At 41.5% G+C, this 27,206-nt stretch overlaps 1 protein-coding gene across 1 annotated transcript in view; it reads left to right on the plus strand.

Moving 5' to 3' along the window:
• Positions 1-241: 241 nt before the first annotated feature.
• The window catches only part of RASA1 (RAS p21 protein activator 1), an 82,071-nt gene continuing 55,106 nt past the window's right edge, over positions 242-27,206 (plus strand). Inside the window, exons 1-3 of the mRNA XM_061622036.1 lie at positions 242-1,085; positions 24,322-24,474; positions 26,215-26,350. Coding sequence (XP_061478020.1) covers positions 673-1,085; positions 24,322-24,474; positions 26,215-26,350 — 702 coding nt within the window. The 5' untranslated portion in view covers positions 242-672. The remainder of the gene's footprint in view (positions 1,086-24,321; positions 24,475-26,214; positions 26,351-27,206) is intronic.

Below are 27,206 nucleotides of genomic sequence, written 5' to 3' on the forward strand. Positions count from 1 at the left end.
GCGGGCTACATCCTGCTTCGTACATGTGACGAGGTGGGCTCTAGCCTACGAAAGCTTATGCTACAATAATTCCATTAGGTCTTTCGGGTTGCAATCCTATAGCCAGTAAATTCAGTGGCAGTAAGCACAGACAAAGCTTACCCTAAGAAAGATCGGTACCTGCCTGAACAAGCCACCGCCTCCTCGAAAAGGTTTACTTGTAGGTAGCGGCAGCCGCTTCAAGGATGAGAAGCGCATGCGCTTTTCGAAAAAGACTTGGGGGGCGGACACTAGCAGCCGAGAAACAAGGAAAGCGCTGCTTCGGCCACAGTCCCCCTTCCCGAGAGCAGCCAACCTGAGTCCGAGAGAGACCAACCGAGTGAGAGCATGTGAAACTGTTGAGGAGTCTAGACCGAGAAAAAGGAGAGGAGATGAAGCGCCCGCCACGATGGGTTTACTTCACCACACGGGCACTGACTGACTGGCTGCGTCTTTGGGCGGGCACTCCCATTGTTCCCATTCACCGTCTCAAGCGGCGGCTCTACCTTGGCTCCTCCTTCCCTCGTAGCTAAGGCGAAAAGCCTCGGCCGTCGTTTTTTCCCCTCTCTCCCCCTCTTCGTCCCTTTGTCGCCTCCTCCCGGCAGCGCGTTGCCAAAGCAGGGGCGGGGAAGGGGTGGGGCGAGCCGGAGCAGCATGATGGCGGCGGCCGAAGCTGGAGGCGAAGAGGGCGGCTCGGGAGCGGCCGGAGAGCCCGGCGGGCACTGCCCTCCCGCTGCCGCCTCTCGGAGCAACAAGAGCGCCGCCGCCTTCTTGGGGAGCTCCGGCTTGAGCGCTTGCCCTGCGCCGGGTTTCCTCTCGTTAGTTTCCAGGCCTGCCCCTGCGGAGATGTCCAAGGGCCTGTCGCCGCCGGCGCTCCCGCTTCCCGAGGGCGGCGGCGGTGGCACCGTCACCACCGCCGCCGGGGGCTTCCCTCCACTGCCGCCACCTCCGCAGCCGCCGCTTCCGGCTGGGGGGCTGAGCACGGTGGACGAGGGCGACTCGCTGGACGGGCCCGAATATGAAGAGGAGGAGGTGGCCATCCCATTGAACGCGCCCCCCACCAACCAGTGAGTATCGCCTTTTCCTTTCCTCTCTCTTTTCTAACTTTCCCAAGTCCCTGGAACCGGGACCCGGCTGATTCAGGTCCGGCACCGCACCCAGTGCGAAGTAAGTGTGTGCGCGCGTGTCAAACTCCGGGCAACTCCTGAAAGTTTCTTAGCGCCCGCCTCTTTCTCCTCCTGCTTCGCGTTGGAAGCAGTCTTGGTTGGCTTAGTCAGCTGCCTGCTTTTCTAGGAAAAACCTGGGATCAAATGTCCCCTCCCCTTTAAATAAAAAATTCGCTTGGTGCCAAATATGGATGCTCTCCTTCAGAAGCCCCCCGCCTCTCCGCGTGTGCACTCCCCCAAACCTTGGCCATATTTTCCACAGCCTATACTACCATTTTCTCTAGTCCGGTTATCTTCTCTCCCCCCCCCCCCAATCCAGAACACATCTTTCATCTCGACCCTTTTGAATAGGGTCCTCCTCCATTTTTATTTATTTTGACAGCTATGTCTGCCTATTCCTATGTTCTTTGCAACTGCAGAAAATATTAGTGTCTTGCCATTTTCATTATATATATATATATACATATATATATATATATACATATATATATATATATACATATATATATATATATACATATATATATATATATACATATATATATATATATACATACATATACATATACATACATATACATATACATACATATACATACATATACATATACATATATATATATATACATACATATATATACATACATATACATATACATATATATACATATACATACATATATATATATATATATATTGGTACATAGGGAGCTGTTTATGCCTTGTTGGACCATTGCTCCATCTTTCTCAGTGTTGTCCACAGTGGAGCAGCTCCCTGAGGTTTCCTGTCTGCCTGAGTCCTACCTGGAGATGTTAGTGATTGAATCTGGGACCTTCTACATGCAAAGCTTTCTGAGCTTTCTGATTGTGTTAGAGACTGTTTGCAAGTGTAGCTGGTCATGTAAAGTGTTAAAAAAAAAGTTGTAGCTATCAAAATCTCTTCTTTGACGTAACTGGCAGAAGAAGTAAAGGAATGTACAGTAGTCTCATTTTATATCTCTCTGGTCACCCATCTTGCTTTCTTTGAATGTCTCCTTTAAAAAACCCCAATAAAAATAGTTGTGATGCCACTGGCGCAGACTGCCATGGCACATGCAGTCTGCTTGTGGGTCCCAGCCTACCACAAAGACCAGTGCTCTTGTCTTTCCAGATGTTTTCCGTCTCAGATCAAAGCTCGAGTGTACAATATATGCATAAGGGTGTGTGTTTAAAAATAAATAAAAGGGAGATTGTGGCATACTTCTAGAAATTCTAAAGATGCACACTCAAGATAATTTTGCGTGAGTTAGTTTAACACCTTATTTTTTAACATCCCCTTTATTACCCTTCATTATCCAAAAGGATGCTTAAAATATGTAACAGTTATGTCAATACCTATTTATAGTACTGTAGAGGGGGGACTTCAGTATGTTTTAGGCTGCAGTCCTGCTTACGTAGAAGAAAGTCACATAGTGGGGTTTCTTTGTGAATAAAGATGCATAGTAGAGGATTGTGAGTTATTTCAGTGCAGTCAAACAAGCATCTGACTTCATGTAGCACAAGTTACTAAATATTATATTTTTCTGCTCTTCCTTGACACGGAATGAGTTGGTCTTGATATAATGTTTTTCTCCACACAGTTGTAAGCTATAAGAAATGTTAATGCTGGTATGTAAAAACATTTTCAGAGAAGTAGCCATTGGTTGGAGCAAACAGGAATCTAATTATTCATGAACAAGTCTACAGTTTTTGGCTGGGCTTGCCATAAATTGTGCCAGGTTCATCTCTGTTCTCCTCTCCTGTTGGGTTAATGGAGATTGCTCAGCTGTAACCATGGAAGCCCCTCCATGCTGTTGTGGGGGGAGAGAAGTAGGGAGCAGTCTGGTTTCAGCCACTGCTTGGTGAAGTGACTTGAATCTCCATCACTAAGCAGTGATGGAAAATGCCCCACTGCCTCTCTTTTGGCTGGAGAGTGCTTTAGCCACTGTGTGCTGTGGCAGTCGTGTGGTGGCAAGCTATAACTGAAGAAGCCTTTGCTGCATTTTCCTGCTCTGGGTAGGAAAGGGTAGTAGGGTAGGGCTTTCTGGTTTGATTCTGTTGCCTACAGGCATCTTGGCCACATAGTTCACCCCATCCTTCCTTCCAAACATGGGGCTGTGGAGGGTTGGAGATGAACATGTGACTTCTGGGAAGGAAGCCCCATTGCTTTTTACACTTGGAGGGGATGTTGCCATATTCTCCATAGTGATTTTGGTGAATGTAAATGCTGATGCCTGTTCATGTCACTTTCTTACAAAATTCATATAAAGCTTGCTTTCATATGTATTGCTTTGTAGGTGTGCCTTTATAGAGGAAAAGCTTTTAGTTTATTTATTACATTTATTTATATCTTTTATTTCAGGATACAAATATTTCCAAGCCAGCTCAGAAGTCACATTAATGTGCATTTAGAAAAACCACAATAGCAATATCAACATACTGCAAGTCATAAGGATCCTTCCCACAGGGCCGTTAGTGGTAGTTGACCTTGTGGCAGCGGGGAGGACAGCCCAGCTGGGGCAGGCTGTGGTGATTTCTTTGCCTGCTCTTTTTGTTCTGCTTTCCTTCTAATGGGGCATTTAGCAGTAGCTTGCCCTGTGGGGGAGGGGAGAGGGGATTCTGAATTGTTTCTGCAAAGAGATGAAGTGTGGCTACCGTTCTGGTAGCATTCTGCTATAATCGAGCAATGTTAATTGCATCTTAGTGCATGTTAGATCATTGGACTGATGGTGTTTGTGTACACATTTTTTAAATTTTATTTAAGAAATGTGTTACCTGCTTTTCAGCTAAAATTCTCAAGAGTGGTTTATAAGGGTCTTAGAGAAGGGCCTTGGATGCTGACTTGAATATCTGGACATGTTCATATGAGCAGTGGTGATCATTTAGGTAGCCAGCTCCCAAGACATTTTAAAGTAATCTATCATGTATTTTTTGTTTGTCTCTGTTTAGAGTGACCCACACAAACTGACACAAATATTTATGGGACTGAGTGTTTTTTATTTGGAGTTGGTACTTCAACCAGGTACATGTGGGAATTTAATAAAATTCCTGAAGCAAATATATGAGATCTGATAGGATTATGTTTTAAAGTTATTTCTGTTCTTGAACGGTAGGACTATCAGTGTAGCATGAACTAACAGGTGCATTTTAAACCCTGATCCACATGTTCATGAAGATGTCTCATTGATTTCAGTGTGAATGAATAAAACTGAAGTCGGCTGTTTTCACATACATTTATTTAGATTCAGGATCATAAGATATGCCGCAGCCACACGGTGTTAGGATGGATATATCAAAAGCTATATCAGCACAATCTCATCTAGAACTGCTATTGCTTTTTAGAATTGGACAGGTTGTTATATAGTGTGGGAGGGAAACTGATTAGATGTGATATGATCATTTTTATATGATGTTTCCCTTGGAGTTCAAATTAACTTTTCCCTCTTTCACGTTATTTTATATTAATATGAACCCAGGATACTTAGGTTACTTACAAAAGAGTATTGCTAATTCTTAAATTGTTCATGATGAGCTGACTATTTTATTGTGTTCAAGAAAGATTTGAAGGTTTGGAGACTTTGCAGGGTAATTTAAAGGAAATTTAACAAACCAGTGTGATAGAGATGGGACCAAATTAGATGATATGTTAGATGGATGACTCCTTTGGTTTTGTATTTTGTTTCCCTCCGACCATGTTCCTCTCCCTTCCACTCCAAACCGTGTCTGTATATATCTATATATGTCTATATTTTCTGTGCATCTGATGAAGTGGGCTCTGGTCCACAAATGTTTTTGCCATAATTTGTTAGTCTTTAACACAGTATTTTTCCTTTTGCATTTAATGTATCTTGCTTTTTGTCTGTAAAAATTGCAGCTTGTAGAAGGGTCCCCAGTTGGGAATGTGGAACATGGCAAGTATTGGTACATATTTTTCTCCTGTACCAAGGAGAAACCAACACCAACACACAAGCACCCAGCTGCTGTTCTTCCTAGGAGGGAAGCTTCCATTGGTGCCAATGGTACCTTTGCTCCTGAGGGAGTAGCAGTTGTAAGGTGACACTCATTAGGGCATGTGGGAATGGAAAGTGTTGAGTCTCCCCATCTCATGTGCTGTGGTTCTGATCCTGATTCAGGCCCCTGAAATGGCTGACATTTAAAAAAACAAAGCAAGACAAGCTAAATGGAGTTACACATTTAATATTGTCTACTTTGGCCCCAGCTGATGTGTTGTAACATGAGTTTAGATAGGTAAGCTCTCTATTGTTTGACTTCTCTGGAATAAGCTAATTCTACAGCTACTGGCATTGCTGTTTACCAGTAAGATGTCATAGTTTATGATCTTGGGTGGAATGAGATATTCAGTTAGGACAGCCATAGTATAAAAAATTCCTGAGAGTCAGATTGGCAATGGTCCTTTTGCCTTTGGGGATCATACATAAGGTAGCAGCGCAATAAAGTTTTATATGAAATATACATCGCGTATTGCTTCTGAGTAGTTACCGCTTGGGGCATTAATATTATACCTTATCCAAGTCTTGTGTGTAAATATATGAACTGAACCATAGAGATAGAGCCAAACCATGGTATGTCCATCAGATCTGATCCAGCTTATATGCTAATTCCCTCCCTGGAAAACCACGGCTTGCTCATTTTGAATGTAGTAATAAACTGGTTGCTGCCAACCAGAAATGTGGGAAGGGAATTACTTGGTGTGTTTCCTCACTTCCCTTGCACATTCCAGTTCCTTTTCCAAAATACTGAGCACAAAGACCATATATATTTGCTCACGAAATTGTTGAAGAAACAAAGATGCGAAAACAATTCGTATTTCGAGTGGCATTTCTTCTTTGTTTAAATGCCCCTCCTCGCCTGTAGGGCATGCCACTGCTTGCTAATGTCGGATAGGCAATTTAATGAGGAAGAAATGAAGGGTGCTTGGCAAGAACTGTGAAGATTTTCAAATACTGTGTACACTATTTACTTTTGTGAATACATTTTTAACTTAATAGCTATGAATGTTTTTTTTCTCGAGGTGAGAGCTTTTAAATCTTTTGGGACCTGCGGAAAACTCGTTTACCCTCCCAAACCTTTTCTGGCAAATAATACCAGTCTCTTCTTAATCTGTTTGCTTGGGATTTACTGTTTATATGGTTATTACTGCATATGTGTTGATTTTATTGTAATTATGGTATATACCACTTTGCGATTTTTCAGTCAAAAGTAGCATAAAAATATTTTAAAAGAAATATTTGGTGTAAATTAACTATACCCTTCCTCATTACTTGTTGTGTTTAAAATTACTATGTTAGAATGCAAAATATGTTTTATTATTGTACCATGAAAAGGCAGGTATGAGCTAGTATATCAAGCCTGCAAAACTGCTTGTGGCCCTCCCTACATATTCTCTCTCCTGTATATCCTGTTCCTGACGTCATTCATTACAGTATATTAGTAACTGGAAATTTTTGCTTCTGACTGTGGTTCTCTTTCCCAGTGCAACTTTGTTCCTTTAGTGTGGCAGCATCTATTCTTGGGAACTCCCTGCCTATTGACATCAGGCAGGCGACTTCGCTGTATTCTTTTTGGCGCCTGCCTAAAACTTTTTGTTTGGGCAAGTCTATCCAGACACATAGATGTTGATCTGTTTTAATTGTTTAGTAGCTGTTTTACTTGTTTTAAATATATTTTTAACTACTTGTTTTTTATTGTTTTATTGATTATTTTAATATTTTGTAAACCACATAGAGGTCTTTATATTCAAGTGGCATATACATTTGTTAAATAAACTTACCAGAGAGAAATGAACGCAACTGTAGTCAAGTGTGTGCATGCTAATGAAAAGAAAACCTACTGTGATTTTTCACAACAGAAACAAAAACTTTCTGGAAATGACAAACAGCTGTAGAAAACCTGTATCTGGCTAACTCACAGTCCACAGTAGACACATTGAAACCAGTGGACTTAACGTTAGTCATGGCTAACTTACATTTTTTATTTCAGTGTGTCTACTCTGAATATGATTTAGTTGTATATAACTCAGGGTCTCTCTCTTTCTCTATGTATACAGTTCCCATTATTCTTGACCATGATGGGGCTGGAGTGTCAACAATACCTGGAGGGCTGCAGGTTGGTGAAGGCTGGTCTAGATTCTGTCTCTCCTTACTTTCATCAATGGTTGGATTTCCCCTGTGCAGAGGATTAGACAATTTATTACTATAAATTGAACTACACCTCTTGTTCTGTTATTGAACTTGCACCATTCCTTTGGTGTGAACTAGACTTTGGTGTGAACTAGACTTGTTGCATAATATCTCCAGCTATTTGAAATAGTGGGCATGGTAGAATACCTACTGTGTTGCAGATATGCGAAGGGATTTGACATATGATGTAACAAAGACAAGAAAGATAGTTTTTAAAAGCCTGTGTATGTGAAACTTCCATGCCATGTCACACTAAAGAGATAATAGCTACTTTTCCAATGACTCTCAAGACAGCCAAACTAGAAATTTGCAAACTTGAAAACTAATTGCATAGTGCAGAGGGGGCAGAGATTTCTTGATTGCAGGGCAAGGTTGTGCCTGCTGAAATCCTGTTATGTGCTTGGTTTTGCACTCCCAAACTTCTGATGCTTTTGGAGATAGTTTGAACAATTTTTTTGATAAGCCAGTGTTTTTGAGTGGAAAGTTTGCTATGAGAATACTTTTGATGTATATGTACAACAGTTGCAAAGGCGATGAAAGATAAGAACAAAGATCACAGTGGCTTATTTAAAGGCCGGTAGACATTTCACTACATAACAAATGCATATACAGTAGACACATGTTATACTGCAGGGATCGGGAGACAAAGAATGCACCTGCATTATAGGGCTTCTGCATTGAAAGGCACTTAGAATGATTTTTTTTTTTTAAAAAGAACATCAGGGCAGAAGCAGAAAAAGCAACCAAATCTAACAAAAACAGTAACTGGAGCAGAAAGAGGGAACTGGGAACAGATGTAGGGTTGCGGAGGAAGAAAGTGAGAGAAACTCTTCAAAAAGGCAAATTGCTGCCCTCTACAGCTGGGTCAAAACCACTGTCAATGTGGATGAAGGATGGAACAGGAAAGGAAAAAGCAGGAGGAGTAATGCTGAGAGAAGAATAAATTAACAAATTAAACTTCTTAGATGATAACGAAAGGGCTTGAGAAGTAACCAGAGCGAAGGAGAAGTGATAAATTACCCCTAGAAAAAAGCCACCAGGATGAAGAACAAGGTACAACACAGAGAAAACATAAAGTAGAAAGCGAGGCTGGTACTGTATAGTATAAGAGTGAATGAGAAACCTTCCCCAGCTGCATTTCAGCTCAGGCTCACCTTTAAGGGTTAAAGCCATCAAGTACAGTACTGGTACCTAGACAGGAGTGAAGTGAGGAAAAGTGTTTGGAAGGTTCCTAGACAGGCACTGAAATGAGGAAAATTGCTTGGAAGGATGAGAACCTCCGTGTTTTTTGATCTTGTGAGTTAAAAGATATGTGAACTACTATACTGTATATTTTACTCAGGGGACATGGTTATACCCATGGTATATACAATACCGTGGTACATTGAGACATGTTATTATGAGCTTCTACTGTAAAACTAAAGATATTCAGAATTCCAGTTTAGTTTTATTTATTAAGAAGCAGATTATAATTTACTATTGAGGTTTTTTGCTGCTACTTTGTGCACAATATAATCCCCTCTACTTCTGTGTGCCTACTTTGTGTCAGCCTGTGCCAGAGCAATTCCTTTTAAAAAGCTCTGGCACCACAGGTGAGTAGTTGGGCTGTATTATATTTCCCCCCTTTAGAAGTTCAGTTTTGTATGTCCACTTCTGTTTGACAGTGATATCAAACTGGACTATTAAAAGACCTTTTGGACTTAATAACTGGACAGGTATTTATACTAAACACTAGTGAAGATTCCTTATGAAAGTGGTTACATTAATTAGAGAATAAGCAAAAATCTAAAATGTGCTTAAAATTAGAACACATTATACAATTATCTTACTCTATATAGTTTATTTGCACGATCCTATGCAGTTACAGGTTTACATGAATTGTATACTAGGCTTATATAAAAGCAAGAAAAGGAGTTAGAAAATATACAGTGCCTTAAAAAAGTAGTCAGACCCCTGACCAAAGCACTCACGTTACTGAATTACAAATGGTACATTGCAGTTTTGTTCTGTGTGATATTTTATTTTGAAACACTGAAACTCAAAATCAATTATTGTAAGGTAACAATAGTTTTATGTTGGGAAATGTTTGTAAGAAACATAAAAAAATGAAATGTTGCTTGCATAAGTATTCAGCCCCCACACATTAATATTTGGTAGAGTCACCTTTCACTGCAATAACAGCTTTATGTTCTTTGAGGTAGGTATGTACCAGCTTTGCACAGGTTGAAGGGATTTTGGCCCATTCTCCTTGGCAGATTTGCTCCAGATCATTCAGGTTGGTTGGACGTCACTTGTGGACCGCAATTTTCAAAAAGTGCCACACTCAATGGGATTAAGATCAGGACTTTGACGGCCATGTAGGACATGTACCTTTTTGTTCTTGAGCCACTCCAATGTTGCTTTGGCCTTGTGCTTGGGATCATTGTCCTGCTGAAAAGTGAATTTCCTCCCAAGCTTCAGTTTTAGTGGGCTGAAGCAGATTCTCTTGCACTGTTTCCATGTATTTTGTTCCATCCATTCTTCCTTCCATTTTAACAAGATGCCCAGTCCCTGCCGATGAGAAGTATCCCCACAGCATGATGCTGCCACCACCATACTTCACTGTAGGGATGTTTTGAGGCATGGACAGTATTAGGTTGGCCCCACACATAGTGCTTTGAGTTTTGGCCCAAAAGCTCTATCTTGGTCTCATCTGACAACAAAACCTTTTCCCACATCGCAGCTGGGGCACTCTCAAGCTTTCTGGCAAATTCCAGACGTGCTTCCTGTTTTGAGTAACGTCTTATTTCTTGCCACCCTCCCATACAGGCCAGTGTTATGCAGAGCTCTTGATGTGGTTGACTGGTGCACCTTTACTCCACTCCCAGCCGTTGAACTCTGTAGCCCCTTCAAAGTGATTGTTGGGCTCTCTGTGGCTTCTGACAAGTCTCCTTGTTTGAGCATGGAGTTTAGAAGGACAGCCTTTTCTTGGCAGTGCCTGGGTGGCATGATGCAGTTTCTATTTCCTGATTATTGATCCAATTGTGCTCACTGGAATATCCAAACATTGGGATATTATTGTGTACCCTTTCCCTAACTTACGCATTTTATTACATTATCTCTCACTTCTGTAGAATGCTCTTTATCTTTCTTCAGATCCACAGCCTGACCAATGATCCTTCAACAGTGGGCTTTTTATCCTGACAGTGTGACAGCAACTTTAATGGTTCATAGATGGAGGCCAATGGTAAGCTAATTGTGTCCTTGTTAGGGCAATTTCTTTCATCTGTGTAAACTGGGAGCTTCCACAGCACAGAGGTCGAATATGCAAGCAACATGTTTCAGTTTTTTATGTTTCTTACAAACATTTCCCAACATAAAACCAATGTCACCTTACAATAATTGATTTTGAGATTCAGTGTTCAAAATAAAATATATAGAACAAAATTACAATGTACCATTTGTAATTCAGAAATATGAGAGCATTGGTCAGGGGTGTCAGCTCTACACTGCATCAGCAGTGTCAGGGGGGGCTGGAAATTCCTGGGTCTTTGGCAGGGAAGGAAAGTCCTTAGCCAGCAGTTGGGTTGTAAATCTGTCAGGCCTATCCGAAGCGTACTTGCCGAGTCAGAAGTCCAGAAGCGAGGTCAGTGGAGGTCCGGGATCAATTGCCAAGGAGGTCAGTCAAAGAGATGCTGCAGGGAAACTAGGTTTACACAAAGCCACGCCTGACGTTGCAGTCAGCAACAAGCTGCAGCCAAGGTGTGCCTTATAAAGAGCAGGATGGACAGCAGTTGTGAGTCCTCAGCGTTTGGGCCTTAAGGAGACAGGCCTGCCCCTCTTCTGCTTGACCTTCTGCTGTCTACATTCTCTAGGTGAGGGGGGAGTATCCTGTTCACTGTCTGTGTCTGGCTGCAGGGACTCTGCTGTATCTGGGGTGCTCTGCAGCTGAGGGGCAGAAGGAGCTGGATTCTCAGGAGGCTCCTCCATGTCTCCTTCTGAGTCTGCTGCTCCTGGGTCTGCTGCTGTTACTCCCGAGTCGTCCTCATCTGAGGAGTCCTCTGACGGGGCCATGACAAGGGGTCTGACTACTTTTGCAAGGTACTGTAAGTGAGTAATCTGGTCAATACACGTGCATACAGGCGGGCCCCGCTTATACGGGAGGTTCCGTTCTGGACTGCCACTGTAAAGCAGTGTACGGAAATCGCCGTAAAACGAAACCCATTGAAAATAATGGGGCGCGTTGTGCAAAAATGTCGCAAAATGTCACAAAAATGGCCTTAAAATGGGGAATTTCCCCTCATTGAAAGCCGCCGCATCAGCGGAACGCTGGCAAACGGAACGCCAGCAAGTGGGGCCCTGCTGTAGTTACTTTTTTTTTTTGAAGGCAAGGTTGAGATACAGATATAAAACACATGACTTTCATTAGAAAGAGTATCAACATGGCAGGAAGTAAAATAACAGCCAAAACACAGCTATCATTTTAGATTTTTTCGAAGGGGTTTCAAATTGGAACATGATGTGAAACGTTTATCTTGTAAATCAGAGTTAAACATCTAAGAGAAATATTTCAGGGATTGCTGAAGGATCTCAAGAGTTTTGTTTTCTGACACATTAGAAACTAGAGTTGGTTGGAGGAGTCTGGGATAGACTCTTTAAAGAATTCAGTCTTTATTTTGTCGGGCTATCTTGGGGGGTGGAATCCTGGCTATTCTTGCTCCTCCTAGCAGCTTGTGCGTGTTTAGGGCAGGGATGGCTAACCTGTAGTTCATGGGCTAAATCTGTCCCACCTAGCCACATTAAGTGGCTCACCAGACTCAATAGCTTTCTTTTAATCTGATTGGGAGAAAAAGTGCTCTCTCTGCTATAAGAGTAAAAGGCAGCATTAGAGTGGAGGTGGGGAGAAATGCTGTCTTTTAAAGATCAAGCAGAGGGTTTCTGATCATACGCTAAGGGTGGGAGCTAAAAGCCCTCTGCTAATGTTGAGGTGATGTTTTTACTGTTATACTATTTTTTAAAATCTTTATGCTACCTTGTTACATTTTCTAAAAAATTGTGATTTGTAAGTACTTAAATTAATAAAAACAAATAACATTAAAAACAGTATTATCCTGGAAAGGTATTTGAGGTGTGCGTGTGTGTGTATTATAGGGGTTGCCAAAATGGTACACGCTAGGCACCAGTTTGCCTACTAGTACCTTCTGTGATGCCCACAAAAAGTCGTAAGTAAATAGCCACTCAAAAATCAGCAATGGAGAAAATACTGTTTGCTCATCTTGCTCAGTTCCTGTTTGCTCTGGTTCAGCTTCTCCTACATTAAACATGCCCCCTTAAACATTTCATTGGATGCCAGGATTGGATACCCATCTTCCCATCTGTTTTGAACAGAGGAGAGGTGCAAATAGCTTCTTTCTGTAAGCAAGCACAGCAGTGATTGATATGTGCCTTTTCCTCCATTGGTGAGGCCGATATGGAAGCCATCTTGTTTTAAGCCATATCCCCATGGCAGCCATTTTGTGGCTGGGTACCTATGACATTTCCTCATTTTCTGAATTGTAAAAACTTAAGGTCCAGTGCAGGTATATCATTCCTGATCTCCTAACTATGATGAGAGGATTGGGAACAGTCATGAATGCTTCCTTCTGTACTTCTTTCTTCATCTATATTTTGCTTTAACTATGTTGGAGTGTTATATTTGGATTGCCGCTAACCAGATTTCATGCTCTGATTCATAGTCTGACATGAGAGTTTGCAGCAGGTTTCTGACCAGTTTTGAGATGATCTAGTAACTTTACCCATACTTGGCCCAGTACAGGCATTTATTTGCTGTACCATGGAATCATGGAAGAGAGAGAGAATTTCCATGAGAGTGGAAGAGGGTGCTCATAAGCCCATTGTACTCTCACAATTATTAAAAGAATGAGGATATTGCATCTGCACAGGAGTGAAGGGATCATTTTAAGTGTTTAATAAGTTTAATTGAAATTACTGTTTGGGAAATGACTTTAATCACAAGAATGGAAGTTACCTATAATTGGCAATTAAGCAAAAATTGATAAGATTGTTTCTTGCAATCTTTTCTAAACAAATAGTAATCAGTGATGTAACTTTGAAGATGCTATATCCTAGGCCAGGAATGGGGAACTTTTGGTTCTCTAGGTATTATAATAATGATAATGATAATAATAATAATTTATTACATTTGTATACCGCCCCATAGCCGAAGCTTTCTGGGCAGTTTACAACAATTAAAAACATTAAAAACAAATATACAAATTTAAAAACACTTAAAAATAAACAATTTAAAAATACATCCTAAAATGCTTGGAAGAAGAGAAGACATGATACAAACAAATCACAATGCATGCTCAATAAACAGTGGAAATTATATAACCTCTCCACAAACTTTGTGCAAACAAATAATGGTGAATGCTCAAAAAACAGGTTGTCTGGAAGTGATGAGGTTTTGACTGCATTCTTGAGTCCTGCTAGATTAGGCAGAAGAGTCCATCTTGGCCTGTATCCTGTTTCCAACAGCAACCAGGCTGCCAGGGAAGGCTTGAAATCATCTGGTATGAGGAGTTTTGATGTTCGCAGAAAATTCAGGATATATCTGAACATTTGGCCATCTCTGTCAATGAAGTAGTGCTGCTTCAGGCTGTCCAAAACAATTGGCTCTGTGCCATCAAAAAGCCTTCCAATTCTTGAATCAGGATATTTAGTAAGTGTGGCCAGGCTGCTGGTATACATGTGCCCACCCATGCCAATACGTTGCTGAACTATAGTTCCCATCAGCCCTAGTAAGCATAGTCAGTGGCCAGGGATGATGGGAGTTGTATTTCAGCAACACCTGCAGGGACACAGGTTCCCCATACCTGCCCTAGGCTGTCTCATTAATTTTAGTAGGCTTGCTCATGTACGTGACTGCTGAATGAAAGTTTTTGTGTAAAAAGATAGTAAAAATATTTTATTTCTCTTAAAAAAAAAAACCGACTGAGTACACATAGATCTAACTTTTCACTTGTTCAGATGCTGCTACTCTGACCCCTCTCTGTATCTGTATGCAGTGAGATAATAGAGACAGTAACGGGACATTGAAGGTAGGCTGGGTTCTTTGAGGACTTGTTGAGCCCCATATGGCACAGAGCTTTCCCTACATAGCCTTCACTAAGAAATATATGAATTTTTCTTGGAGTCCTTGCAATAAGTACAAAAATAATAAAAATGGGGGAGAGGAAACTAGCAAAGTACTTGAGAGTGGCAGAGATCACAGATGGAAAGCTGAGCAAGACTGAAGCACCAGTTCTAGATGGGCTTTCGTATTTTAGGCTCCATTATGTGAGGGAGGGGTTTCTCAGAGGAGAAGGAGGAGAAGAAGAAAGGAAGGTGTTGATAGTGCTTGTGGAATTTTTTATCACCTGTTATGAATTATGGGTGCAAAGATACGTTGGATGCAAGTGGAATTCTCTAACCTTAATTGGTCCTTTTATGGTTACTAGTGGGTTGCACAGTGCTTGCTGGTTTCCCTGGCTGAATTGTTTGTCAGTAGGTGTGCCAAATGGCTTAAATGTTAGGAACTGAATAGGGTATGGATGTACCATAGGTCCAAGCCTGCTAAATAGAGGATGGGGAGATTCCCATAGTCTGTGTGTGCATGCTATTTTCTTGTCCTGCCTGGCTATCACTCTGCTTAGTATACTTCTTCCAGACAAAATTGAGATTTTGTAGCCAAAGTGCTTCATAACCATTATCATTATTAATGTCATTTGTTAGTTGCCTGATACCAAATGGTCTCCAGTTGACTTCTGAAAGATGCAAATCATACATAGATTTACAATGAGAATCATAGATAAAAACTTAATCAATAAAACTCATCAATACATTGAGAGCTGTACATAATAAATAAAACTTAAAACCCATCAAATAACAAAAAGGAACAACTAGGACAGTGCACATTAAGGGCCAAAGGTCTGGGTGAAGAGGAAGGTCTTTGCCTGGAGCCTAAAGATAGATGGAGAAGGCGCCAGAGTATTCCACAGCTTGGGGGCCACCACTGAAAAGGTCCGTTCTCACGTTGCCACCTTCTGAGTCTCCTGTGAAGGGGGCACATGAAGAAGGATCTCTGATGATGAACGCAGGGTCCTGGTCGGTTCATATGGGGAAAGCAGTCCTTGGTGCTTTGACAAACACTTTAAAAGATAGTGGGCCTAACCCTCTAGGTCAGGGATCTCTTTTGGAACCCATGGACATATTTGGAAACCGGAGAAACTATTGTAGGCACTACATACATATCGTAACATATTATATTTGGTACACTAGAATGTCTCCTTTGAGCCTAATGTCAGTGAGGGGAGGGGACACAGTGGAACCAGGAATAGAGATGTAAAATTTCCGGAATTTTACAGGGGGGGGGGTAAGTGTTGTACCCATTTTTTTCTGGGAAAAATAGAAATTATGGGGGAAATTAAAACATATGCAAAACTTATTTTTTTAGCACCCTTTACAGAGTGAAAGTCATTTTGTTACTTTAGGAATATACAGTGTATAATGTATAACTTAATTTGCCCAAAGAAGTATCTTGTTTGGTATACTAAAGAATACCTTTATTTATTAGTATTATTCAGGCAATAATAACAAATTAAAATTACTTTTCATTTTTTGTTAAATGCTTACAAATTGAGCTACAAGCTGCTTAACTGTGAGGACCCTAGTGTCTCTTTGTTTTTGCCAGTTTATAAAGAGTAGGCAAAAAAACAATAAAACAGAAGAAACCATCTGCATTATATTTATTCAGTTATTTATAAGTTAAATTTATATCCCTCCCTTCCTCCTAAAGAGCCCAAGGTAGCAAGCAAACAAGCAATAAAATATCTAAAAACATATTTTTAAAAGTAAAACAAAGATAATTATGTATTATGGAAATTATGTCTCCTTCAGTCCTCCACAGTGTCAATCAGTCTCTTCACTATCGGTTTCTGCTTTTTTGTGTTGCTCTGTACTTTCTCCCGTCTTAGTCCTTTGAGGCCTAGTCAAGAGGACAGAAAGAGGTTCACCAACTATGCCAGCAAGAGGAAGCCCAAAAGCAAAGAAGGCACTGAATCCTTCTTCCTTCTCTTGTGTCAGTTGCAGTGCCTCTTCAGGACATGCATGCATTTTGCTCTTGCATTTGAAAGTTGTACTCTCCATGTACAGTTCAGGACTTGCTTGTCCTCAGTGTACGGTAATTGTAGTGATCTGACTCTGTACATAGTCCTACTTAAAGAGTCTTCTTGTAAGTGGTTTTTGAAATCATTTGGGAGAGTAAATACAGTGGGACCCTGCTTTATGGCGCTCTGCTAATGCAGCGGTTTTCAATTATATACATGTTCCCTATGATCTGCACTTGTTCTGCTTTTTTGGCGTTTTTAAGGTAAGGATGGTGAGCGGGCAAGGGGGAGGATGAGTGAGGGAGCCAGCGTAGGGCGAGCGAGGGAGCGAGCAGGCAGGGGGGAGGATGAGTAAGTCTGTGTGTGAGCTCATTGTGTGTGAGCTTGAGGGAGGAAATTACGTTTTAAGGGTAAAGGGATTATTTTCAGTGCCTTGTCGGGGCTGTTCATGCGGCGCTGCTTGGCCGCCTGAGGGAAGAACAGCCTTTCCCCTGGAGGAGGAGCACTAGCTGCCGCTGAAAGTGCCTTTTCTCCTCAGCGGCTTCCTCATCAATGCTTTCTGCCAGAAAGATGCTGTGGTGGTGCCACCATTCGCCCACCCCTTTCGTCACAGGCCCCCTCAGAGCGTCCAGTTGGGTGTGGTCTCTTACCAAGTATTCCCCGCTGTAGCACGCCATCCTGTCTTCCCACCTCTGCCTTCTCCTCTGGGCGGCTCTGTCTTGCTTTGCCAGCCTTGGGAAGCAAGGCTTGTGAAAGCAGGGCTGTGCCAAAGCTGGGCACAGATTCCTTGCTTAGCAGGAGTCACCCACCCACCTAGTTACCTACCCGTTGCCTCATCCACCCTCCTGCGCCCTGGCACCCTGAAGGGAAAGCGCTGCCGTTTTTAATTCCCCTCCCCCACCCCCTTCCACTGTTTCTGGAGCACACCATTTCAATTAAGAAGTTTGAGGTACAATGCAGCGAGCGAGCAAGCGGGGGTGGGTGGGGGGAGGGCAAGTGAGTGGGGGAGAGGGTGAGTGAGCGATCAGGCAGGGGGGAGGGCAAGTGGGTGAGGACTAGCCAGGGAGTCGGCAGAGGGCGAGCGGGCAGCTCCCTCCCTGCGAAGGGGAGCACTACTCCCAGGGAGGGTGAGTGAGCAGGCGAGGAGGACGAGCAAGTGAGTGGGGGGAGAGTGCGAGCGAGCGAGGGAGCTGGCAGAGGGCGAGTGAGTGGGCACAGGTGGGCGGACAGCTCCCTTCCTGCGATCCTGTCATGGAAGGGGAGCACTACTCCCAGGGAGGGTGAGTGAGTGAGCGGGTGAGGAGGACGAGTGAGTGAGGGGGGAGCAAGTGAGTGAGTGGGCACGGGTGGGCTGGCGAATGGACTGCTGTGGAAGGGGAGCACTACTCCTAGGGAAGGTGAGTGAATGAGTGGGCAAGGGGGAGGGGGAGTGTGCCGGTGAACAGGTGGGCAGCTCCCTCCCTGTAAGCACTACTCCCCCACCATAACAAGGGCGAGTGAGCAAGTGAGCGGGGGGGCAGGGGAAGAGGGTGATGCTATGTTCCACCTTATGGCGCTTTTCAGCAGGGGGCTGGTCCCTAACCCGCCGTGTGAGTGGGGCCCTACTGTATAGGAACACCTTGTCTTAAACATTTTATTAATGTTTTTTAAAAGAAAATATTGGAGGGGGGAAACACTCCCTCCTAATTTTTCTGTTTTTTTTCCGGCCCTTCACATTTGTAGTCAGGGAAGACATCTGTGTTACCCTGCTTTAGGCATGACTATTCAATAGCACACTCCTCTCTTATGTTTCTTTAGATTTCAATGGGAAAAGTTGCTGAAAACTGTAGTTGTAGTCATTTTAGTATGCCTGAAAAGGTTGGTGTGAGGAAAAAATTAATTACCTTTTGATTTTAAATTTAATTGTATTGTATTCATTCCAGTTGCTCAGTTTGACCAGTATTGTATCTGTTCATTATGTTACTAATTATATTATGAAACAATACATTTTTAAAATTAGAAAATCTGTGGGAGGAAAATATAGCAGCAGAACAGTTTCCACCCCATATTGTTGTTTTTTACTTATGTCAGATCTTAATACTTTTCTTGGATTCAGCTCTGACTACGATTGGGCTGTGATCCAGTGTATACTTGTTTGGAAATAAATGCCATTGAAGGCAATGAGACCTGTTTCTAAATAAAAGTCTTTTGGAATTAGAGTTTAGGGTTTAGAAAAACTATTGATAAGTCTATACTTGTTTTGTAGCTTTTTAGCACTGTTGTATTATTTTCATAGATCAGGAATGAAGCTGCTTTTCACTTCCCTCCACCTCAAGAAAAATGAACTTTGCTTACCACAAAACTCTTTCAAAGGCTGGCATTTCAGTGTATATCCTGTTTTCTAGAAAAAGTGTATTATCTACAGGAGTTTCCTCAGGATATTTGCTAGAACAGTTTACTGCCATGTTTTCAAAGTATGAGCTACTTCCATGGTCTGTTCCACTTTTCCAATCAATTTTAGCCACAGTTATGCTAAGGTTTGCTTGTATATTAAGAAGTATGAGTGGTGTAAGAAAATAAAAACACAACATGCCTTTATTTATTTCTTATATAACAAGTTTAGCAAAATATACCACCTTGAGTTATTTTTTTCAGAGAACAGTAGGTTTATGCACATGGTTTTATTTTCTTACCAACTCAATCATTAGGAAATATGTAGTATGTTGCATCTATTATAACTTCTTCCAGAGAACATCAGCAGCATTATCAGGCAATGGTCACTTGTTCTCAGAAGCAATTTTCTACAACTGGGTTTGTTTCTAGAAGCGGGCTGCCCTGTGCTAAAATAAATGATGCATGCAGCATCCCCAGTTTGATCCTTATATCTTTCACATGAGGCTTTGAGACTGTATCAGTTTTCTAGTGCAGTAATGTGAGGATTATGTCTAAAATCATAGGTAGAATCACCAGGGAGGAGACTGAATTAGGCCACCCTCCAACAGGTGATTAATGCTAGAAAGGATGAAAGCATGAGTCATCTCTGCAGTATTATGTAACAAATTGCTGTGTGCTGAGATTTTGGATTCAGGTTCATGTGTTATGGAGAAGAAATTCATTTGATCTGCTTTTTCTAGTGGACTGATGCTTTCAAACTTACTTGCAGATCAAAATGCAACTCCCAGTCGAATTACACACTTCTCCAGATTTTGCAGTTCAGTTTTTGATACTCACAAGGATGTACAAAAATACATATTTTAGGTAAAAATGCATTCAAAGTATGTATTATACGTAAGGCATTTTACTAAGTCTGTACAAAGTACATGCAAATGCATAAAATTTAAAAATGGACTTTTCCTTTCATTTTTCAAAACATCTGCACAGAACTGAACACAGCAGACCTATGATTGAGTGCCGATGAAACAGAAATGGATTCCTGTATTGAGCAGGGGATTGGACATGATGGCTTTATAGACCCCTTCCAACTCTGTGATTCCATGATTTGGATGAGTTTGCTCACTCCATCCATATGTTAAATCTTCAGCCCCACTACAGGTTTAAGTGTAGCAGAAAGAATTTTCCACCAGAGCTAGTTTGAGAACTGTGCCTGGGGTTGGCAAAAAAGAGGAACACATTGGGTAATCCCTTCATCAGTGTATGTTTTGAAATTCTACCTTCCTTTTGCCTTTACAAGGATATGGGCTAGCTCAGGGGCAACTGTGATTGGAGGCAGTACAGTTGAAGCTTGTTATAACATGGGTTGATGGACAAAGGACGCACCTGTATTATAGGGCTTCTGTATTGTTATGAAAGCTGCACTCTGTAAACAGTATTTTACTTGAGGGACATTGTAATCCCCATGGCAGGGCTGCCACCAGAGGGTGGCCAGGTTGGGCCCTGGCTGAGGGCCCCTGTGGCCCAGAGGGGTCCCTAAAGGACCCTTCCTTAGGGTGAGAGGGTAATGCTGCCATTCCATGATCTGTGAGAGCATTGACTCCCAACCCTGCCTCAGATCACAGAGAGGGAGCTCCTAGCCCCTACCCACAGCCCACAACGCCCTCAGCACATACCACTTACGTTTCCCATTGCTATGAATGCTGTGCACACTGCACACGGATACCTGCAATCAACTAAGATGGCAGTGGAGGCTTCCCTAAGGGGCTGACACCCCTGCCACCATCTTGGTTGATGGCAGGCATGTGTGCATGATATGAAGTGATGGGAGAGGTAGGTGGGACGTGTGGGTGAGCACCGCAGGCCTGGGGCAGTCTGGTGCCCAAGGGTCCAATCATGCCTGCTGCCAGTCCTACCCCACAATATAGCTGAGTCCATGGTACAGTGAACTGCATTATAACGAACTTCTCCTATAGAAGCAAGAGATATTGCTAGATAGCGAGTGACAGTATTTTATTATTCAGTATCATATTTGCTGCATGCTGGCTAGATATGTGTAGCAGGTCAACCTCAATTCTTCCTGTAGTATCTGTCATGGGCCCCAAGGAGAACCTTTGGCAAAATTTTGGGAGGATGAGGAGTAGATTACACATGTCATTGAGGGGGTTGGGGAAAACATAGGAGAAATGTTTCCAGAAATCTCTGGTATCTCTGAGTCTGGTGAGACACTTCCCAAAGCCTCTAGCAACTCTGAGTTTAGTGAGGTTAATGTAGGCCATCCCCTAACCCCCCATCTCTGACAACTGACGAGGTTTCCTCACGGGCACCCAGCCCAGACCTAGCCATTGAAAAGATAACTCTTAGTGAACAAACGAGTCGTCCAGAGAGAGGAAAGCAAAAGCAGTCTGTCTGAGTCTGTAATTATGCTTTCACCAAGGTCACAAAGATTAGGAAAAAAGACAGCTTCAGAAATTGCTCTCAGCTCCCCGAAAGAGCCCCCGCCTTGCAGCAAAAGCCAGAAAGTACTAGAGAATGTTCAGACAAGCGACTTCCGGGAAGGGTGACTTAGCCTGTGCCTGCTTTTGAGACGGGCTCCTGCCTCAAAAGAAGCTTATTCAGATATATCAGTCAGATTTTTTTTTTTTTTTGACTGATTAAACTTCTCCCGGGTAGGGAGAAACGAAGAGATTAACCTCAAAGCCTATTTTTGTTGGGACGACCAGATCTCATTAATTTATGGGACGAGGTCCAGCCGACGAAGGTGGGACGGATTTTCAACAACAAGCTCTATCTGATAAAGCGAACGTTCATCTTATCTTCTAAGAGAGAACGCACTAACAGGCAAGCACCCTTCTTTCTATATTTTTCTTTTACTTGACTTAAATTGTTGCTGTTTAAAAGAGATTTGCCAGATTGATCGGTTTTTGACATCTCACTGGGGAGCCATAACTTCTCTCTGCTACTCACTAATTAATAGCTTATCTCTGTTTTTGTTGCAAAAAGCTGTCCTGGATTTGCATTCTAAAGATATACACAGAAGAGGGATTTCTATTCCAGATTTTTATTTTGAAGAATATTATATTGTCTGAGACTACTCTCTTTTTGGTCTATTTTATTTTGACGAATCTGTTTCCTGACGACCGCCATTAATTGTTTCGATCCTGGGAACTGCATTTTGTTTACTTAAGCATGGAGAGATAAGGCTGTCTGCTCTGTTTATACTGTGATGTCACCAAGTTTGGAGTATTAACCCAATTGTTGCTGAAATAAGAAGTGGTTTTCCTATATTTTTCTTTTAAAATGGCAATTAAGAAAGTGGCTGAGAATCTGGAAATAACTATGTTTCAGAAAATAATGGATGAGATTGAGATAACGAAACAAAACCTGCGACAGGGTTGTAAGGAGCTGAAAATTGAATTGAGTAAAATGAAGCAGGAGATTAAAGATATAGGGGTCCCTGTGAGAGAGGTGACCCTGGAAGGGGTCCCTGTGAGAGAGGAGACCCCGGAGATTGGAACAAACGTGGAACAGGAAAAAGATTTGGAGTCTATGGACTTTAGAAACAAAATCTATTGTTTGGAGACACAGGAGATTAAAGACATAGGGGTCCTTGTGAGAGAGGAGACCCTGGAGACTGGAACAGGGGTCCCTGTGAGAGAGGAGACCCTGGAGACTGGAACAGGGGTCCCTGTGAGAGAGGAGATCCCGGAGATTGGAACAAACGTGGAACAGGAACAAGATTTGGAGTCTATGGACTTTAGAAATAAAATCTATTGTTTGGAACTCAATGTTATCTCTGAAGAAATTAATGAAGATTCTAGAGATAAAGTTATCAATGGCATGGATAATCTTCTGGACTGGATTGATGTGATGGAGCCCAATATAGAGAAAATCTATGGAATTAACTGCAGCCATGTGACAATGGAAAAACTTTCAAGAGATGACCCAGTGTATTTTGAAAAAAAGAACAGAGATATGATTTTACAGCAGTATTTCAGCAACCTATTCAGAATGGATGGCAAGAAAATATTTGGGATAGAGGTAATTCCCATCAGACTCTTATTATATGACTATGGCTTTGACAGCAAGATTATTATGGAATACTGATAATGGAAGATTGGATACTGAAATTACTGGACTTAACAAGACTACTGAAGATGGAAGATGGAAAATGGAACTAATAGGGATAATAGAACAATGGCTACTGAAATTACTGAACCTAACAGATTCTGATGTGATGGATTAATTGAAATGTTTATTTTGACTATGGTTATGACAATAAGATTATCATAATTAGTAATGAGATGGATTAATCGATATGCTTATCTGGAAAAAAAAATTGATAGATATATTTCTTAAAGAATTGAAACCTCTCTTTGACTTTTTGTGGAAAGAATAAAGTAATGTTTATGAGATTTGATGATTAAGTAAGATAACTACTGGAGGAAAGTGATTTTATAATATGACTTAAGAGACAGGATTGTTATATATTATAGACTTATAACTGATTTGATCTTTGACAAATGGGAAGTCAATATTTTACTCTTTATTTTTTATTTTTCTTTTTTTTTTTCTTTTTTTTTTTTGTTTAACTATTTTTGATTTTGTTTTTTGTCTTTGAATGTTTTATGATTTCGTCTTGTATGTTTTATGAAAATCTGAATAAAAATTATTGAAAAAAAAAAAAAAGAATGTTCAGACAAGCATGTGCCCGCCTATCTCTCTTATATATTAGATGCGTGGGTGAGATTAAAGTGTTGCAACCACAGTCTATCGCCTCTGCATACTTAGTTGTGTCCAAAAAAGGTAGCCTGCTGTTGCTTCCATTTTGCATAGTCTATATCCTGAGAAGATGCCTAGGCAGTTTATGAGAGATGACTAGCCTCCTTTTGAGATATGTCTAGTCTGCTGCTTTTCTGTATCCTGTATCATGCCTAGTATGCCTGATGTTGACTTCTGGAATAAAACTCATTAAAATCCAGCCTTCGAGTCCTGAGTCTGCTTCTCTGGTTGGAAGCTAGGACTACACCACCACATATCACATTTGATGCCCTAAAATTTGCTTTCTCCCTCTCCTTCATCGTCTTAGTTGCCTTAACTGATCTGCGTTTATACATTGAGGTTTTATTGACTTTTATAGAATTGTCTCCTCTGCAGCTATTTGGAAAAGTCTCCTGTTTCATAACTGATAAAAGGAACATAGTAATTCTTCAGAAGGTTGACTTACTGTGGGAGCAGCTACCATAGGTCTTCTGTTAGCCTTTAACTTAGCCTCTTCATCTCTATAAATGTTTGTTTTTGCTCCAGAGTATGCTGTGATCCTGATTGTCTGACAGACATCTGGGTTAAAAAACCCTATGCCCACATGTTTTTCACTTTATTAAATTGGTTGAAGATAACATATTTTTATGCTTTGTTTTCCAGATGGTATCATGGAAAGCTTGACAGAACAATTGCAGAAGAACGCCTTCGGCAAGCAGGGAAACCTGGAAGTTATCTTATTCGAGAGAGTGACAGGAGGCCTGGATCATTTGTGCTTTCATTCCTTAGTAAAACCAATGTTGTTAATCACTTTAGGTGAGTGTTAATGTTGAAAAAGCTGATAAAAGATAAAAGTGTGGGTTTTGAAACTTAGCAAGCATCTGTAAATGAATTGGAGTGGGAGGCTCTTTTCTGTCCCATCACCCAAGTAGCATCATCATAGAACCATTCTACATTTCTTTGACAGAATCAGCAGCAATAGGAATTGGGGGAAGCAGTGAGTGTATTGGTTGCAATAGTGGGATGCCAGTGAGACAAATAGAAGCAGCAGAGGTGTGTGAACTCAGTGCTTTTCAGATTTTCTTCTTTCAGAAGACACTTTCCATATTGACTGCCAAGGAGGATTCTGGGCACATGTTTTGTTCTTGCACTGGCCAAGTCTATGGGACCCCATTGTTTCCCTGTACAAACTAAGAATGTGTCCTGAAACATCCCCCTGCAATTCAACTAAGATTGCAGAAGTTAATAATGAATCCTCTGTTATGTTTCCTAGAGTTCCATCCTCATACCATCCCTTACTTCAGATCTCCTGCTTTTCTAGTCCTTCACTCACTATTCATCTTTCACAGTCCTTAAGAGAGTGGGACTAGAAGGCAGAATTATGGCAAGTACACCAAGAGTTGCTTCCTTGGTGTAGTGCTATAGTAGTCTGGGCTACTTCTATTGGACTAGCATCCTTGCTGTGTGGTGTGCATTTATCCCTTTCCTCTATCTGCAGAGGGGGAACGCTTGTGGAGTATACAGTTAGATGCTTGACTGGCTGGTTGCCTCTAATCAGTGGTGGCTTTCTAAACTTCTCGTCTTGTCTTGAAAGTACAGAGAGAGCCAGGCTGTTTGGAGACAGGCAGCTGCCAAGGCGCTGGCTGTATGTTCCACAGCTGTTATTTCTATCTCTCTCAGAGCTGTTCCTTCCCCACCTTTGCACACATGCAACAGAGTGGGCTAGCTTGATCTAAAGGCTAGAAATGAGAAGAGAGGCTCATCTGGTTGCCTGGAGGCACTTTTTGCCACTGTTGGTGACTAGCAGTGACTGATTTGTTAAGTCTGACATGCCCACTGTTCCCCTGCATCTGCAGATCAGTAGTAATGGGTGAGGGCTCTAAGAAACACGTTTGGAAAACCACAGTCACTTGGCTGAATACAGTTGCTGCATGCCACAAATGAATAGGCAAATAGGAAATTGCTCTAGATGTAGTGGTTAAATTTTTAGGCTTGATTTCCCCAAATTGTGAGGTTTCAAACTGTCTAAAATAGTAGTCAAAACCTGAGGGAGGCAATGTTTCTCCCTTTCTCTGAATTCCCCCCCATGCATTAATCTTAAGCATATTTGTAGCCTGAATGAAAGGACTTATTTATAACATTAATGGTGAATCTGTGGTTCTCCAGATGTTGGGTTACAACTCCCACTATCCCTGACCATTGATCATACTAGTTGGGGCTGATGGAAATTCAAGAACAACATATGGAGGGTGACAGGTTCTCATCCCTGTTTTATGAGAATGGGTGGTTCTTCAAATAAAGCTTTGAAATGTTAATATGGGGTTTTATTGGAACTATTTGGTTCTTTTAAGTACCCTTAACTCACTGTATTGCTCTGAATGAATATGTGGATAATTCTTAAATTCCTTAAGACATGTATAGTGTTATAGTTGTTTTAAAGTTTTTCAAAGCTAATATTCAAGAAAGATTAAAATACCAAAGTAATTATTTTTGAATTTATTTATGCTATCTTGTTAAAAAATTTCTACTAACATAGGCCATAATCTTTCCTAACAGGATTATTGCAATGTGTGGTGACTATTACATTGGTGGGCGACGGTTTTCTTCACTTTCTGACCTAATAGGTTATTACAGCCATGTGTCTTGTTTGCTTAAGGGGGAAAAATTATTGTTTCCTGTAGCACCTCCAGAGGTATGTAATTTTTTTAAAAAACAAATATTTCTGCCTTTTTATTAAATGATCTTTTAAAGAAATACCTGTTTTAAATTAAAAACGTGCAGTTATTTTATGTATATATTGATGGATAATTGGATACTATTGTTAGAACACTGTCATAGAAGTAATCATATTTAATGATTGATGTGATTATTAAAAACTTTGCTATATTAGAGAAATAATATGGTACTGTGAAATATACTGCATGGTAGAAAAATAAGATCGAATACTTGGATCAGAAATCTGAAACAGATCAGCTTGCTTCTTTTTCTCCATGGATGAAAGCAGGAAACTCAGGAGGAAAGTCTTCATCCTGCTGGGTTCCAAGCAGCATGGGGGATCAGCTCCCATCCCTTCCTCTTGCTCTGTGAAAGAAGGCACACATTATAGAGAAGAGAACAACATGCTTCTAAGTTCCCAACAGGTTTGCAGCTGAGGACCATAATCTCTTCTTCCCACTATGGTGGGAAATGATGAGACTCAAAAGTGTGGAAAAGCCCACCCTAAAATAGAAGAGAAAGTCATATGTTGCTACAGCCCTCTGTGATTTTAAAGTTGTGTTTTGAGGACATTAATGGCAAGTAGAAAATAGGAAAATAGGAGTGATGGTGGAGCTCATTTAGTGGGTTGGATCTAGATTATCCATGGATGGAATTCCACCCATGGGATGCTCTGCTGGAAGAGGGCAGGGGAGAGCCAGTTTTTGCCAGTTTCTCCTTCCACCCCTTATGCCCCCTGAAAAACTTACCTTGAGGGTTAAGAGATGCTCCAGAACAGTATGAGAGTGGCACTGGGGGCTGAAGAGGGAATTAGTGAAAATCATCAAACATTC

Source organism: Rhineura floridana, chromosome 1, assembly GCF_030035675.1.
Source record: "Rhineura floridana isolate rRhiFlo1 chromosome 1, rRhiFlo1.hap2, whole genome shotgun sequence".
Lineage (NCBI taxonomy): Eukaryota > Metazoa > Chordata > Lepidosauria > Squamata > Rhineuridae > Rhineura > Rhineura floridana.